The sequence below is a fragment of the Populus euphratica genome, unplaced genomic scaffold, assembly GCF_000495115.2.
Source record: "Populus euphratica unplaced genomic scaffold, PopEup_1.0 scaffold206.1, whole genome shotgun sequence".
NCBI lineage: Eukaryota > Viridiplantae > Streptophyta > Magnoliopsida > Malpighiales > Salicaceae > Populus > Populus euphratica.
In genome coordinates, this window is record NW_011500012.1 from 335178 (window position 1) to 349207 (window position 14030).

General features: G+C 31.5%; 2 protein-coding genes across 3 annotated transcripts; both read right to left on the minus strand.

Moving 5' to 3' along the window:
• Positions 1 to 5603: 5603 nt before the first annotated feature.
• Positions 5604 to 9127, minus strand: LOC105141511 (F-box family protein). Of its 2 annotated transcripts, none has more exons than XM_011048743.1 (5): positions 8832 to 9127; positions 8555 to 8728; positions 8107 to 8269; positions 7864 to 8005; positions 5604 to 6374 (listed from the first exon to the last, which is right to left on the minus strand). In XM_011048743.1, exons 1-5 carry the CDS (start codon positions 9074 to 9076, stop codon positions 6355 to 6357), a joined length of 744 nt encoding a protein of 247 aa, XP_011047045.1. In that variant the 5' UTR covers positions 9077 to 9127; the 3' UTR covers positions 5604 to 6354. The 2 variants fall into 2 exon arrangements, with proteins under 2 accessions (XP_011047045.1, XP_011047046.1); XM_011048744.1 differs by having other exon boundaries at positions 5604 to 6423.
• A 1716-nt stretch (positions 9128 to 10843) lies between these two features.
• LOC105141512 (Presenilin-1) lies at positions 10844 to 13439 on the minus strand. The gene is made up of 2 exons (XM_011048745.1): positions 12843 to 13439; positions 10844 to 12215 (listed from the first exon to the last, which is right to left on the minus strand). Exons 1-2 carry the CDS (start codon positions 13180 to 13182, stop codon positions 11194 to 11196), a joined length of 1362 nt encoding a protein of 453 aa, XP_011047047.1. The 5' UTR covers positions 13183 to 13439; the 3' UTR covers positions 10844 to 11193.
• Positions 13440 to 14030: the final 591 nt, after the last annotated feature.

The following is a 14030-nucleotide window of genomic DNA, read 5'->3' on the forward strand; positions in this document are numbered from 1 at the left end:
ATTTTCTCATGCCATGACCAATCAGGAAGAAATCAAGGATGAAAAAGGCACCGAAAATGTTGTCACAGATCATTTGTCAAAATTGGCAATAGATTCAACATCCAACATCACATCAATCGATGATTACTTTCTTATTAAATCTTTACTTTCTCTTAGTTCAATGCCTTGGTTTGCTAAAAATATCAATTTTTTTGCTTCAGGATTTTTACCAGCTCATTTAGATAACAAAGACAAAAGAAAGTTTCTGAGCAACGTGTAAAATTTTTATTGGGATAACCCTTATTTATTCAAATATTATCCTGATCAAATATTTCAAAGTTGCATTCCTGACAATGAGGTAAGTAGTGTCATTAAATTTTTTCACTCTGAGAAATGTGAGAGTCATTTCTCATCAAAGAAAACAACTGTAAAAATCTTACAAAGTGGATTTTATTGGCCCACTATGTTCAAGGATTCACACGTATTCTGTAAAATCTTTAAAAATTATCAAAAGATGGGATTTATTTCAAAACACAGAGAGTCTTTAGATAATCTTTTATTGACTTTTAAGTCTCATCACAATGGAGATATGCATTGAGCAATTTATGACTTATTACCCCATTATTGTTGTTGTTGTTGTTGTTACTATTACTATTATTGATATTATTGTTGTTGTATTATTATTATCTAAAATTTATACAATTAACCTCCCTATGGTTCGACCCCAGTCTTGCCGGGTTATTTATTACTTCGATACCGTGCACTTGAAAGAAGACATTAATCTTTTGATCATGTCAGTTGTCTCTGGGTCTAAGTTTTTTTCCCAATACTTTTGATTCTTAGATACAGAGTTACCTTTGGATCAAGTTTTCAAATCTAATATTTAGCTTTCTTGAGTTGATTTTTAATTTTTTTTAGGTTATATGACTATACAATTATAATATTCACACAAGGAGGTTTCGTATATATCTTCTAAAATAAATCACTATTGAAAAAAGATTATTTATATTTGGCCAAGAAATAGGCTAATGAAAAATGGAAATAATAACTAACAAACTAAGCATAATAGTAAGTCAATATCATATAGGTCATCAATATAACCTTTAGAAATAAGATGAGTTTTATAACATTTCATATATTTATCATATAGAATCTTAATTTTATAGATCCTATTGTAACTAGTAATAATCTTATTAAGTAGCAAATCAATAAAATCTTAAATATGAGTTTTAACCAAAGCTTGTTATTAAAAAATATCAATATAGGCTTCTTGATAGCTACATGATTTATAAAAGGAAATCATAATAAACACAATAGTCATAAAAGGATACTTAAGGTTGACTTTATATGACCAATGAAAATGTTAAGGGTAGTAGGATGACTCAAATGAGAATCTATAAACATGATTCATGAAGGAAAATAGGATTGTAGCTAGAGTTATAAAGGGTGTGTTTAGAAATATGATGTTAGTTATAGTTTAAAGTGTTTTTCACTCAGAAATAAATTAAAATAATATTTTTTATTTAAAAAAATATTTTTAATATTAGCATATTAAAACAATCTGAAAATATTAAAAAATTAATTTTAAACAAAAAAATTTAAATTTTTACAATATATGATTTCAACCATGTTCCCAAGTACACCCATAAAATCAATGAAAAGAGAAATTGTGTTAGCATCATCAACACATTTTTTTACTTTCAAAGTGTAATATACAGAACACGTAAATGATTAAAGATAAGATCCCAACACAAATAACCTTTATGTTCGATATAATATTCTTGGCAACAACACAAACGAGTTTGAGGTTATAATTTATTGCATTCGTAAGGGATAGATTACTAGTACTAAAATAAAATACATGATTAATAGTAAAAACAATAGTAAAAGCAGCATCAATCAAAAAGTATTTAGAATAAGAAGTTAGAGTTGATATGACTATTAAAAATAGGTGTCCGTATATATTTAACACGTCTATTTTTTTGAAAAATAAGAACAAGAATGTTGAGTAATTGTTCTAAATTTAGAAATAAGATTAAAAAAATTAAAATCTCAAAATTCCAGTGCACTATCAATACGAAATGTTTAATGACACAAGAATACGAAAGAATTGTATTTTCGTCATAATAAGGAAGGCAAAATAGATATACAAGATTCACAAATATCATGAAGTATTGAGATCTTTCATAGTAATTGGAGTAGATTCTCATATAATAAAATGAATTAAATCAAACAATGCATTTCAAGAAAATTATCATTAAATGATAAAAAAGAAAAAATGTTTCTAAGCAATACAAAAAAAAATCAACTTGTTGAGAAAATATGGTGTTGGATTGTTTATATACTCACAAATTATAAAGAACTTATTAGGTATTTTTTCTTTTTTATTTTAATCCTTAAACCTTTATTTTTAGCAATTAAACCTTGAATTAAAGGCCAGCTGCTTATGATTTTTAATGTAAAGGCAATATTTAAATAAAAAAAGGAAGGAGATGAAAAAAGCACTCAAAATTGGTGATGATGCCAGAATTTGCAAAAAAAATATACTTTCATCCTTCATCTTTACAAATAATATGATTAAGGTCCTTTTAAATGTCTAAGATTTAATTTTGATCCAAAATTTTATTTTTTTAATATTTAATCCCTGGTTAAAGAAAGGAAATAGGAGCTCACTAAATTCTAGTATGTGAAAGAAAATTAAGGTTGACAATGATTTTGATCACTAAAATTATTGATATTGATATCAAAAAGTTTCATTTGCTGAGAGAGTTCTGTTTTAAAACTTTAAAATTACCTAAAAAATCATATATAAGCTTAGAAAATATTTGGTTTCGGATTGATTTTGAATTTTTATGAGGTTTTTTGTTGTTGTTTATGGGTTTATTAAAGTGTTTAGGATTAAAAAAAAGATTTTAAAGTTAGAAAACTAAAAACCGTGATTTTTTTTCCACCATAATAGTTGGAATTTAAAAAAATTTAGACATATTTATTTTATTTATTTTCTCAAAAAAAATTGAAAACTTTAAAAACATAAAACAATTTCGTAATAGGCTAGACACTTGATCATTTAAAAAAATTGTTTTAAATTCATATCTTTTTTATATGATTTTTAATAATTTTTAAAATTTATATTTCAATTAATATCTCTTTTTTGTATTTTTTTTGCTGACATAAAAATTAAAATAATATATTATTTTGATGTATTTTTAAATAAAAAATATTTGAAAAAACAATCATTATTATTATCTCAATAACTTTTAAGAAATGTTTTTGTTTTTACTATTCAATTTATTTTAAAAAACAATTTATATTGATTTAATTTAAAAAAATTAAAGTAATATTTTTATATGTTTTTTAATAATTTTAATACATCAATATTAAAAAATATTATTTTAATATATTTTTAATTAAAAAATATATTTTATAAAAACATAACACATCACATTACCCAAACAAAGTATTAATTAATTGTATCTGCCGTGAAAGCAAAGTGGGCAATCATTTTGACAAAGTTTCATTCATTAATTGACAGGACTTTAGCCGAAGGACCCCTTGCATGTCTCCACAGTGTATTGTTAAGAAGTACAATCTGTCTCATAATAGGTGTTGAAAGATTACAGCAGTACTCCCTATTGTAGCCTCAACCTAAGCTGTCAGGAACTGTGGAAACTTCCGAAGGCTACTCACCTAAACGGACGGCTAATTGACTTTTTTGTCATTTGCTTCTAGGAGAGGAGATATCAACTTTACTATGATGTCTGTAGTAGTAGCTTAATGGATGAGATATTGAATTTATTTTTTAAGATTTATTAATTTAAGTTTTAAAAATATTAGAATTATTAAAATTAATTAAAATATAAGTCGGTTTAAATATTCATATTAATTTTAAAAAAAAAAGCATATCAACTTTTTTTAATTGACCTTCAAAAAAAAAAATATCAACCTTACATTACAATTTTATAGTTATTCAAAAACATCATAAATAAATAAACTTGCATGACAAAAAAAAAGCATTTCAAAACTCTAATTATAATATAATTTTAATTATATTGAAGATATCATAAAAAATTCTTAATGATGCAACTAAGAATTATCAAAAAAAAAAATAACTTGATTGTATAACAATTGTTAATCAAAGGTTTTAGGTGACCCGCTTGTAATTAAGATTGTAGGTGGAAAACATATACATTTGAGAACATAGGTGATCACTTTATTAATTATTTAATTATTTATGATTTTCTTTGATATTATTAAATTTATTTTATTAATATTTTTTATGATATTAATGATGTTATAATTAAAATTTTACATTGTTTAGAATTATAATTCAATTATATTTTTGGGATTTTTTAAAATTATTTTTAGCTTTAAATTATTTTTTATATTTTATAATCATTTTAACCGTTAATATTAAAAAATTAAAAATATTATTTTAATTTATTTTTAAATAAAAAGGACAACATTTAACACATTTACACCACTTCACAAAGACACAACACAAAAGGGAGTAATCTGAAGGGTACCGACCACCAACTATTTCGGTCTAAACAAGCCTCCTTCGTTTCTTCAATAAATGGTGTCATCTTTTGTTATCTCGTCACCAAAATTCAATCAGTAGCACCACTTTAGTCTTTAGATTCGTATAGCCATTAGAGACATAGTTTTACATACTTGGTTTCCAAAAGGATCGGTTGATTGAATTTTATATTTGTTAAATAAAATAAAAAAGACTTTTTCGTGGAAGATTTGAGAATTATATTAAATTGCTTTTTAATGCACAATATTACATCATTCTAATTGAATAAGATTTGAAAATAATTTATATTACCATCCAAAAATAATTTATTTACATTTTGTCATGTAATACACACACATTTCCTCATGTATGTATAGAATTTGAGTGTATATCATTATAATGCTTATGTTATAATTGTGGTCATCTCATAACACTAGAGAAGAATTGGTCCGGTGATGAAGAAGAATGGATCATTTTATTTTATTTTTAGTTTAAACTTTAAAGCTAGCATTTAGAAAAATTTATTAAAATTCTATGAATGCATTTAAGCAATATGAAGGGTATCTTTTTAAAATTATTTATATAAAAAGAGATATTCTTAATTAATGTATAAACTAGTTTGAAAATATTACTTACAGTCAAATAAAAAAGGGCCATCCGACCACCGAAATAATTTGGCACGAAGAAATGACCAAAAATTATATGCATTTGAGTGGCGCCACCAAATTCGCCTGCAGATATTTATGCGAGAGTTTACGCGGTGGGGGAGGCTTTTGCATTCAAGTTCACGCGGAGTGGAGGTAGCATTCATAACAATTAAAGATTTTACTTAAAGAACCAATTAAACCACCACCCAACATTTGCAAAAAAAAAAAAAAAAAAAAAAAACAAATGCTAGTGCAATTCTTTTTACTTATTACTGGGTTTGAATTAAATGCATTATACTTGTGGATTATAAAAATTAAATGTACTAAATTGGTTGTCCAATCCCCTCTCTTTCTTGGCTGGATTTTACGAAGCAACACCCTCATGGGGTCGGCCATCAAGATTTTTCATCTTTTAACATAAGATGCCCCAAGGACAAGTTAACCAAACGAAATACTGTAACTCCACCAGTAGGAATCCCTAGAACTTTGAGTAGTGTTTCTTGGATAACAAGGTAACAGCAGCATCGTCTAAAAGGTTTTGATGGGAATGAAAACCAGACAACAGAGCGCAAACACCGTTCACCATAAAACTTACTAAACGTTGATTAAAGTATTGAGACATTAGTGACGACGTAGCTCATCTTTCCCCTACTTCACAGCTTTCTCGGCAACCGCAGCCAATAATTAAATTCTCCGGTAGCTAAATTCTCCGTCAGATAGCTGCAGGCCCATCAGGCAGGGGACAGCAAGCCTCATCCACGAGACCTGGGCTACTGCCTCGGTAGAACTGAAGTACTTGTTCATGTTGACAAGAATCAATGTCACAACACTGGCTCACGAAATTCAAGAAATCCACATCCTCTAACATTGTTCCTTTTATGGAGTATCAATAAACAACCCAGCCTTGTGACCAAAAATAAAATCCAGCAGATAACAGGTTAATTCATGTGCATACAGATGATAACACTGTAATATTAACTTAATATATGAAACCCTAACCGGTTTCTACAACGATTTCCCATTCTCACGGACTCAGGATCAAGTCCCACACTCAGCATCCCCTGTAGCAAAGCTTGTCAAGAGCCCAGTAGAGAATCCAGTTCTGCAACTCTATCAAGGAGAAGACAGAGAACTGTAGCAACTAGAGATTCTTCCATGGCAGTACCAGCCAGGCTGTTGGTTGTTTGTGAAATCCTCCACTGCTTTGACGTTTTACCATTGCTTTTCAGGAACTGCAGAGACAATTAAAAAGGCAGTTAGAGATTGTTTTACAAGCAAGTCCTACCAAAAAGAAATATCAAAATATGGAATAGGTAAATTCATATTGGTAGTTTAGTAAGAAAAAAAATATACTATATATCTACAGATTACTATAGTTCATCGCAAATTATCCCAACTGCTCAATATCCTCATTTTGTTTTTAGAATGTCAGTATCATCATAACAAAGCAATTTTTATGAGACAATCTAACCACTATTGTTTTAATACAAATTTTAGTGGTGTTTAAGGTAAAGCAGTGAAGAGGAAAGCATGAAATTTGTTGTTCTACTAAATGCCAATCACAAACTTTATCAATAATCCATGCAGTAGCAGTAGGCTGCCACAGAAGGGTTAATTTCATTAACATGGAGATAATTCATAACAGTAGTCTATCTCCAGGTTCAGCAACAACGACAGGATGATTTCAAGCATAGACTATTTTTCAAGTTTCTTGTCAAGATTAAATGTTAGTTTCTTGTCAGTAGCTCAAGCTTGACTTCTAAGCAAGTTAAACTAATTCTCGTTTGTTTAACAATAGAACTCAGTTAATGGTCATAAATCAGATAAAAAAACCTCTGAAACCTAGCTTAATCAACAGAATTTACATTCCAGACCCATAAGACTGAAAGCATTTAAATATAAGAAGAACGAAAACAAAGAGGTCATAAATTTGTTCATTTGGGCAGACACTTAAATTGAAAACTCATTTCGCTAATAAGTAAATAAGTAGCAGGTTGGAGCAGAGACTGATATTTTCAACATGTGACAAAGCACATGTTCTGTGTTTCAGCAAAAAAAAAAAAAAAAAAACAAAGAAAGAAAGAAAGAAAACCGAATTATAATTGGAGGATATAAATATCACTGGGCGTAGCATCAAAGCTCTGAGCCTTACAGCAATGACTGTTAGAAAAGGATATTTGTGGTCAGTTACAATTTCCTTACAGAATTTTTAATTCTGGGTGTCATTGCAGTAATACCTCCATCATCCTTTGTTTTTCACCATTAAAACACTAGCAATTTTATTTTTACTTTTTTGCTCAAAAAATAAAAAGAATTAGTAGCACACATCAATAACAACATTCATTCTAAAAGAATTAGTGGCAATTAAAAGAAGGAAGTTGAAAAGCAAAAGAATCCCATATGCATCTAAAGTAACCAAATGGGATACAGTGGAAAAGGATTGATCACTGGTCGAGAGCACACATGAAGAAACTACAAATCAAAATAACAGCAAATTCCCAACTCCCCACTCCTAATCTAACAGTATCTGAAATGACCAGTGAAAGAGAGTCAGGATGAAGGACAGGGCAAAGATCAAGTTCAGAGAGTCAAGCCAATCTATAAGTACAAATAACAGCTAACAAGACAACATAGGGGTGAAGCAAAATTCTTTCAGTTTGTTATTCAATTTACATGCAACAATTTGTTCACAATCAAAATGACAAAGTTTGAGGCTCTTACAGATAACAGATGTTTTCAACTTCTTCCTCTTTTTTTTACATTCCTTGTCACCACTACTCATCAACTTATGATCTCGTAATGGATGATATTTCATGGACGCCACCTGTTCCATTGCCATCTCAAGTCTCCGCTTCTCATCTCTCTGAGATGAAAACGATCAGAGGAATTAGGAAAGAAAGCTTTTGATTTCCACTAAACTGATATACCGACTACTACATAGAGAGAAATCAAAGCTTAGCTTACATAAGCCTTATCAAAGCCTGATATCCGTTGCCTGCAAAGCTTAAGTTCCATCTCAAGTGAATGAACCCGAGATTCAACTGGAACAGCACTCTGCTCCACTATTTGTTTTTGCCTACCCCTAATAACTTCCGGCTGCCACACATTCAGAGCCACAGAAGCTTGCCTGAAGGAAAAAAAAAAGAACTCACATCCATGAATGCAGAAACTTCAAAAAGGAATATCCAAATCAATGAAATTGGGAAACTTATAAACTGAAATCAAATGCTAAAGTATTGAAATGAGTTTGAGATTCAAACAAATTACAGGCTTCTGTTATTTGAAACAAATTGCTCCGCTATTCCATTTTTCATTTATTTTATTTGTTTTTGCCATGAATACTCTAAAATCATTTGCAACATGACATTTAATTGTTCGAATACAAAACGAAGAAGGAAAAAGAATGATTTACCTGACCTTGTGTAAATTGGACAATTCAGCAGCCGTGGCTCTCATTTTCTCCGTCTCTTGACGCAAGCCATTCTCAATTTCTTTTATTTTCCTTTCAAACTCCAAAACTTCACTCTCCTTTCTTAGCACCGCCCTTCTATGCGCCGCAACCTTCCTCGATTTCTCCCTCTCAAACCTAATCCCAAAAAAAAAAAAACATTCATTAATTTTGAACAGTATTAAAAGCAAATTCATCAAGAAAAAAAACATATAAGATTTCGATTTTGAAATAAGTATACTTGATTTTATAAGTTGATTTAGCTGATGCGGAAGTTGAACTGTTGGGGTTGGGGTTGGGGTTTTGTTGATTTGTAGAAGGGAAATCGGAGGAGAGGAGGAGGAGCCAAAGAGAGTTCTCAGCGGATAAACGGTGGAGGCGTCTACAGGAAATTGAGATACAACACAGATCTTTGTAGTTCAATTTGGAATTTTGGATTCCCATTTCCAGAATTTGTCTCCATAGTTCGTCTGGTACACCTCCCATTTTTTATTTTTTATTTTTTATTTTAATTTGTAGTTTTAACGGTTTGATACTCCTACTCCTACTTATTTGATTGGGTAAACTATATCTTACCCCCTTAATCTTTTTTAATGTTTCATTTTTGTCATTATATTTTATAATTGACCTTGTTTTTCCAAGAAGTTCCGCTATTAAAAGCTAATAAAATTTAACCTTTTCTTCTTCTTTTTTCCTTCACTATTTGTTATTTTTTCCCTCGTTTTCCCTTCCAGCTCTTACATGATGTTCCTCAACTTCATCCAAATCTCATGTTTGGAAACAATTCTTTAAAACCTTGTAAGAAAGTCCAAATCGAAGCTAAAAGGATAAGATTTTTTTAACATTAAAAAAAAAAAAAACAGATAATTTAAACTGACTGTCAATAGCTATTTATTATTAATCTGTCTCTTGAAAGAGTGTTGACATAAAACGCTAATCTCTTTATTAAAAGTATAGTAAATGTGTAATATAAACTCACGTGATCAAGATATATAAACATCTTGAATCACTAGTTAAATAAAACAAGTTCTAATACCGGGCAAAGAGAAAACAAGGATCCTTTCCCTTCACATTCTTTCCATCTTTTACTTCCCTCCTCCAATTTATTAACTCATCCGTTCACATTATTTCCCATAATAGAAGTTCATATTCAAGCCCGGATACTTTTTTACAGGGCACAGCCACGACAAAACTAATTTTATGATCTAGCGAGTTACAAGAACTAAAATGCTGAACTTTGTTCTACTATCTGGTTTTCCTAAGGTTGTGAATTGAGAAAGAAATGCATTTCATTGATAGTTTGAAGATATTTGCTCTACACTGTACAACATCAAACAGTGGATCGATACACATTCCAAATCCAATTAGAAGCGTCACCATGATTCGGCATTGATGAACTGCTTTGGTTAAATCTCGTTCATTCATCATGGTATAACAGGACCACAAATTATAGGTTCATAAAGCAAATGGATACATCTCGGTTTGTTTCCATAACAAACTCCCTTTAATTCACCCTCTCATCCCAACCCAGGCCACTCATTAATGACTACATAAATCTATTATCTCAAACATTCATCCGTCTCAAAAGACACTCTCTCAAACAGCGAGATGTTTCACATTTGATTTGCACAAATAGGGGTATTTTCAGCAGCACTGCAGAGTATGACTTGTTTTTTTTCATTTACTGGCAAATGGGTTGCATTATAACTCCAAGGGAATGGTATCCTTGGTCTAGCTTAGCTAATGTTGCCATCTACAAACAAATGAATATCATATATAAACCTTGAATGAATTTTCTAAATCACCAAGAACTTTTCGAGTCCTATGCATCTGTTACTGAAATAACAATTTCAGAAGTAGTAGAGGTTCATAGACATGTAACAGTGATGCTAATTCTCTTTTCATCCACTTCAAACGGCTGTATGCCAAAAGCGTAAGAACTCCTCACAAGAAAATGACTGGTCATTAAATGGGTGATAGCTCATAGCTTTTTCGGTATTCAAATCATGCTAAAAAAAATTAACAAGCCAGCAGTCACTCAAATACTAGAGTTTTCCCATTCAAAATCCTCAACTCATAATCTAACATTTCAGAACAAATATGTTGATTCTAATTCTATGCTATGAGCTTATCCAGTTTAAAGTTTAAAAAGAGGATATTAGGAAGATAGCAAAAGCTTCAAAGACAGAGAACATGGTTGTCAAGGTCCCATACAAGCAAAAGCACAAACAAATGTGTGTGTGGGTCTGTTCAGAATTAAATGTGACATTGTAATTAAAATTAACTTTCCACATAGCATTTGAAATACAAGCTAAAAGAAGACACTAATGTCAACACACTTCAGAAGTTCAGCATCAGAAAATAAGTTCCGAATTTGATAAAGCTAACAACCTTAAACCTGAGTCAGATGACATTCGTTGAATTTACCAGTTACTTGACTTTGCTGCATTATCTAATCATGGACTAGAATCATGAGGACCTTGCATGACCTAAAGGAGTAGAAATTTCAGGGGTTAATACTTACAGTTATGTATCCAAAATTCATGTCTGTTTGAAAAATATTTCTTTGAACAGTAAAAATCATCTTCTTATAAAATAGAGGATTAGAACATCATCAGATGTGTTGCTGTCCCCACAATATAAGGTTCCATCAATAACCGGGTCAAGAAGTAAAAGATGACACCCAAAGCTATTGAAATGGGGAGAGCTGGCAGAGCCTGGCGCCACACTGACAACAAAATAAGGGTACAGCCAAGTCCAGAAATAATTGCAAGGTAGCATGCATATACTGTCATCAGATCATACATTGCAGCCCTGCCCACAAGAACGCTGTAAAACACAAAATCTCCAAGACCAAGTTTAATACCTCTACTAGGAACGTCAGAATTCTCCATGCCATCCCTCACCTGTTCCCCCCCATTCCTCATTTCTGGTGCAGCAACAAGCAGAGACCTTTCCTCATCGACAACTATCTCAGAGTCACGATTTCCAACCACAGTTGAATACTCTGATGAGCTGCTGCTAGATGAGTGCCTCTCATGCAAAATATCCACTGACAGGGACCTCCCATCTTCATCTCTCCTCTGTACACCTTCCATGTTTCCAAAATTGGTATCCTCGATAACAGTATAGCCAGAATTTGCACGATTTTGATTCTCATTTTGATCCGCGTTGTTACTTGACATAGCTTGCATCTCCACTGACCGAGAGTCCGAAACACCACCAACCAGAAGGTCCAAACTCCGACCCTGCACAATCCCATTTTGTGAAACTGTTGGACGAGCCTCATAAACCAATGCTGGAAGCTCCTCATCCCGACTCTGAGCCAACTCCACCAATATCTTAAGTGGCCCACCAGGTGCCAGAACTGCCACCAAATCATATAGTGCCAAGGCTACCAGCAAAGCCCACGTAGTCCACTCCGGTAACTTAGTAAACCAAGCTGCCACAAATATCCCCAATGCCACCATATATCCTTGCCTCACAAAAATCGGTACCCCACTTGAAAACAATGACATTACGCCCACAATTGTAAAATTAAACAACAGAATAAAACAGGTAATTGAATCAACAGGAATTGAGAAATGCTGAATCATTGATAGAAAAATTGAGCCGCCCATTGTACCTGAGAAGCAGCAAGAACACAAAGCTAAGAAGGCCACCTCAAATGGAATGTCATTAACAATCAAAAGTCCCAATAATAATTCACGCAGATCATAATTGAGTCTAAAGGCATTGGAATATGCTAAATTGTTGAGAAAGAGGATCTATCCATCCATGAAATAACACAAAAACCAACAACGTGACACCATCACAAACACAAAATCAAGTCACATCTATGACATGACCGAACTGGTAATCGTACTAACATGTAATCATGAACTTGAAAAGGCAACAAGAAAATACATAAACCATTGAATCAAAGCGAAAATAGATAAACCATTGAATCAAAGCTTCAATCATGGATAACAAATATCAAACTACAAAATGAAATCTACAAACATTTCAAAAACCACCACATCAAACTAACAAAACACACTTTAGGAGCCAAATCATCGACAAAATTTTCAGCCCAGTTGCCCAACTAAAAACCCAAAATAAACCCACGTCACTTAAATTAACAATCAGCAAGAATACACAAATGAAGATTCGATACAATAAACTCACAAGATAATTCAAAAAATGTAACATAATTAACTTCACAGCCCAGTAACAAAAATATATACACGAACAGTCGAAGTATGAAATGTACCTAGCACGAAAAAAGCCGAGAACCGCATGTAATTCTTCAAGAATCCAGTACAATTGTAATAATACAAGAGAACAAGAAAAAAAGTAACCACGGCAATGAGAATAACAAACACGAGCGCGTTTAAAAGAGCGCCTTCGAATTTCTGGGAGGTTGAGTCGGAGGAGCTCTCGAGGTAGACGAGGTTAGCAGCAGTGCGGATCGGCGGAGCGGAGGCCGCAGAGAAAGGGTTCGAAGAGGAGAGAGAGTAGACGATGAGAACAACAAGGAGCATGCAGATTGAGACTGGGGACATGACGCCAATAATTTCGACACCGATTGAATCTAAAATGCTCGACTGCATTTTTTTGGTTTTGGGATTTCGCCGAGCAGGTTATGGGCGTGGCTTTTTGTGTGGGATTACTCTCGTCAAAAGAGGTAGAGAGTATTTCACTTCACAGCTAGTCTTCCGTCGATTTGACATTTTTAAGCAATGGGTAGAATGTTTCACAGTGTTTGGCCCCTTGTTTTTTTTTTTTTTTTTTTTAATGTAAATGTTTTGCCCCTTCTTAGCAGGTAGTGTTCTTGGGAGAAATTATTACACCAATATGATTTATCCCTTAAAGATTATGGACCAAACAAATATAAATTATTTCTTACATTGTTGAATCTATTCATAATAAAAGTATCAACAATTATTTGTTAGGCTTGCGTTATTTCTAGAGTAAAATTGAATTTGAGCACCTCCTTGAAATTAACACAATTTATTTTATAATAAACTTTAAGATAATATAATGGAGTGAATATATATAGCTTGAAATTATGTAACCGTTTATGAACATGGATTAGTAGATGAGTTAAGTGGTCCTGCATATGTCTTATTTTGAGCTAAAAAATTATTGATATAAAAATATGATATTCAAGCAATACTATTATATTTTAAAAAATAAAAATACTTTTCATCTAGAAATATATTGAAATAATATTTTTTTATTTTAAAAAATTATTTTTAATAACAGCACATTAAAATGACCTAAACACATAAAAAAATTAAATTTAAGTAAAATAAATATTTTTTTATAGAATGTGGTTTGCACGTGTTCCTAAATAGTCACTAAATCCATGTACTAAACCTGTTTATCCAAAAACAAATTCATGCATCCCATTTTGCAAATCAATAATGGAAACAAATTGTGAATTGTAGTTCTAGAA

Bases quoted from the DNA above. Each gene is read 5' to 3' on its own strand.
- LOC105141511 (XM_011048743.1), bottom strand. From the start codon at position 9,076: ATGGGAGGTGTACCAGACGAACTATGGAGACAAATTCTGGAAATGGGA. The intron at 8,729-8,831 runs GTATACTTATTT...TTTTGGGATTAG, and splicing joins AAATCAACTTATAAAATCAA to GTTTGAGAGGGAGAAATCGA. The intron at 8,006-8,106 runs GTAAGCTAAGCT...TTTTCATCTCAG, and splicing joins CAGGCTTTGATAAGGCTTAT to AGAGATGAGAAGCGGAGACT.
- LOC105141512 (XM_011048745.1), bottom strand. From the start codon at position 13,182: ATGCAGTCGAGCATTTTAGATTCAATCGGTGTCGAAATTATTGGCGTC. The intron at 12,216-12,842 runs GTACATTTCATA...GCTGCTTCTCAG, and splicing joins CTCGGCTTTTTTCGTGCTAG to GTACAATGGGCGGCTCAATT.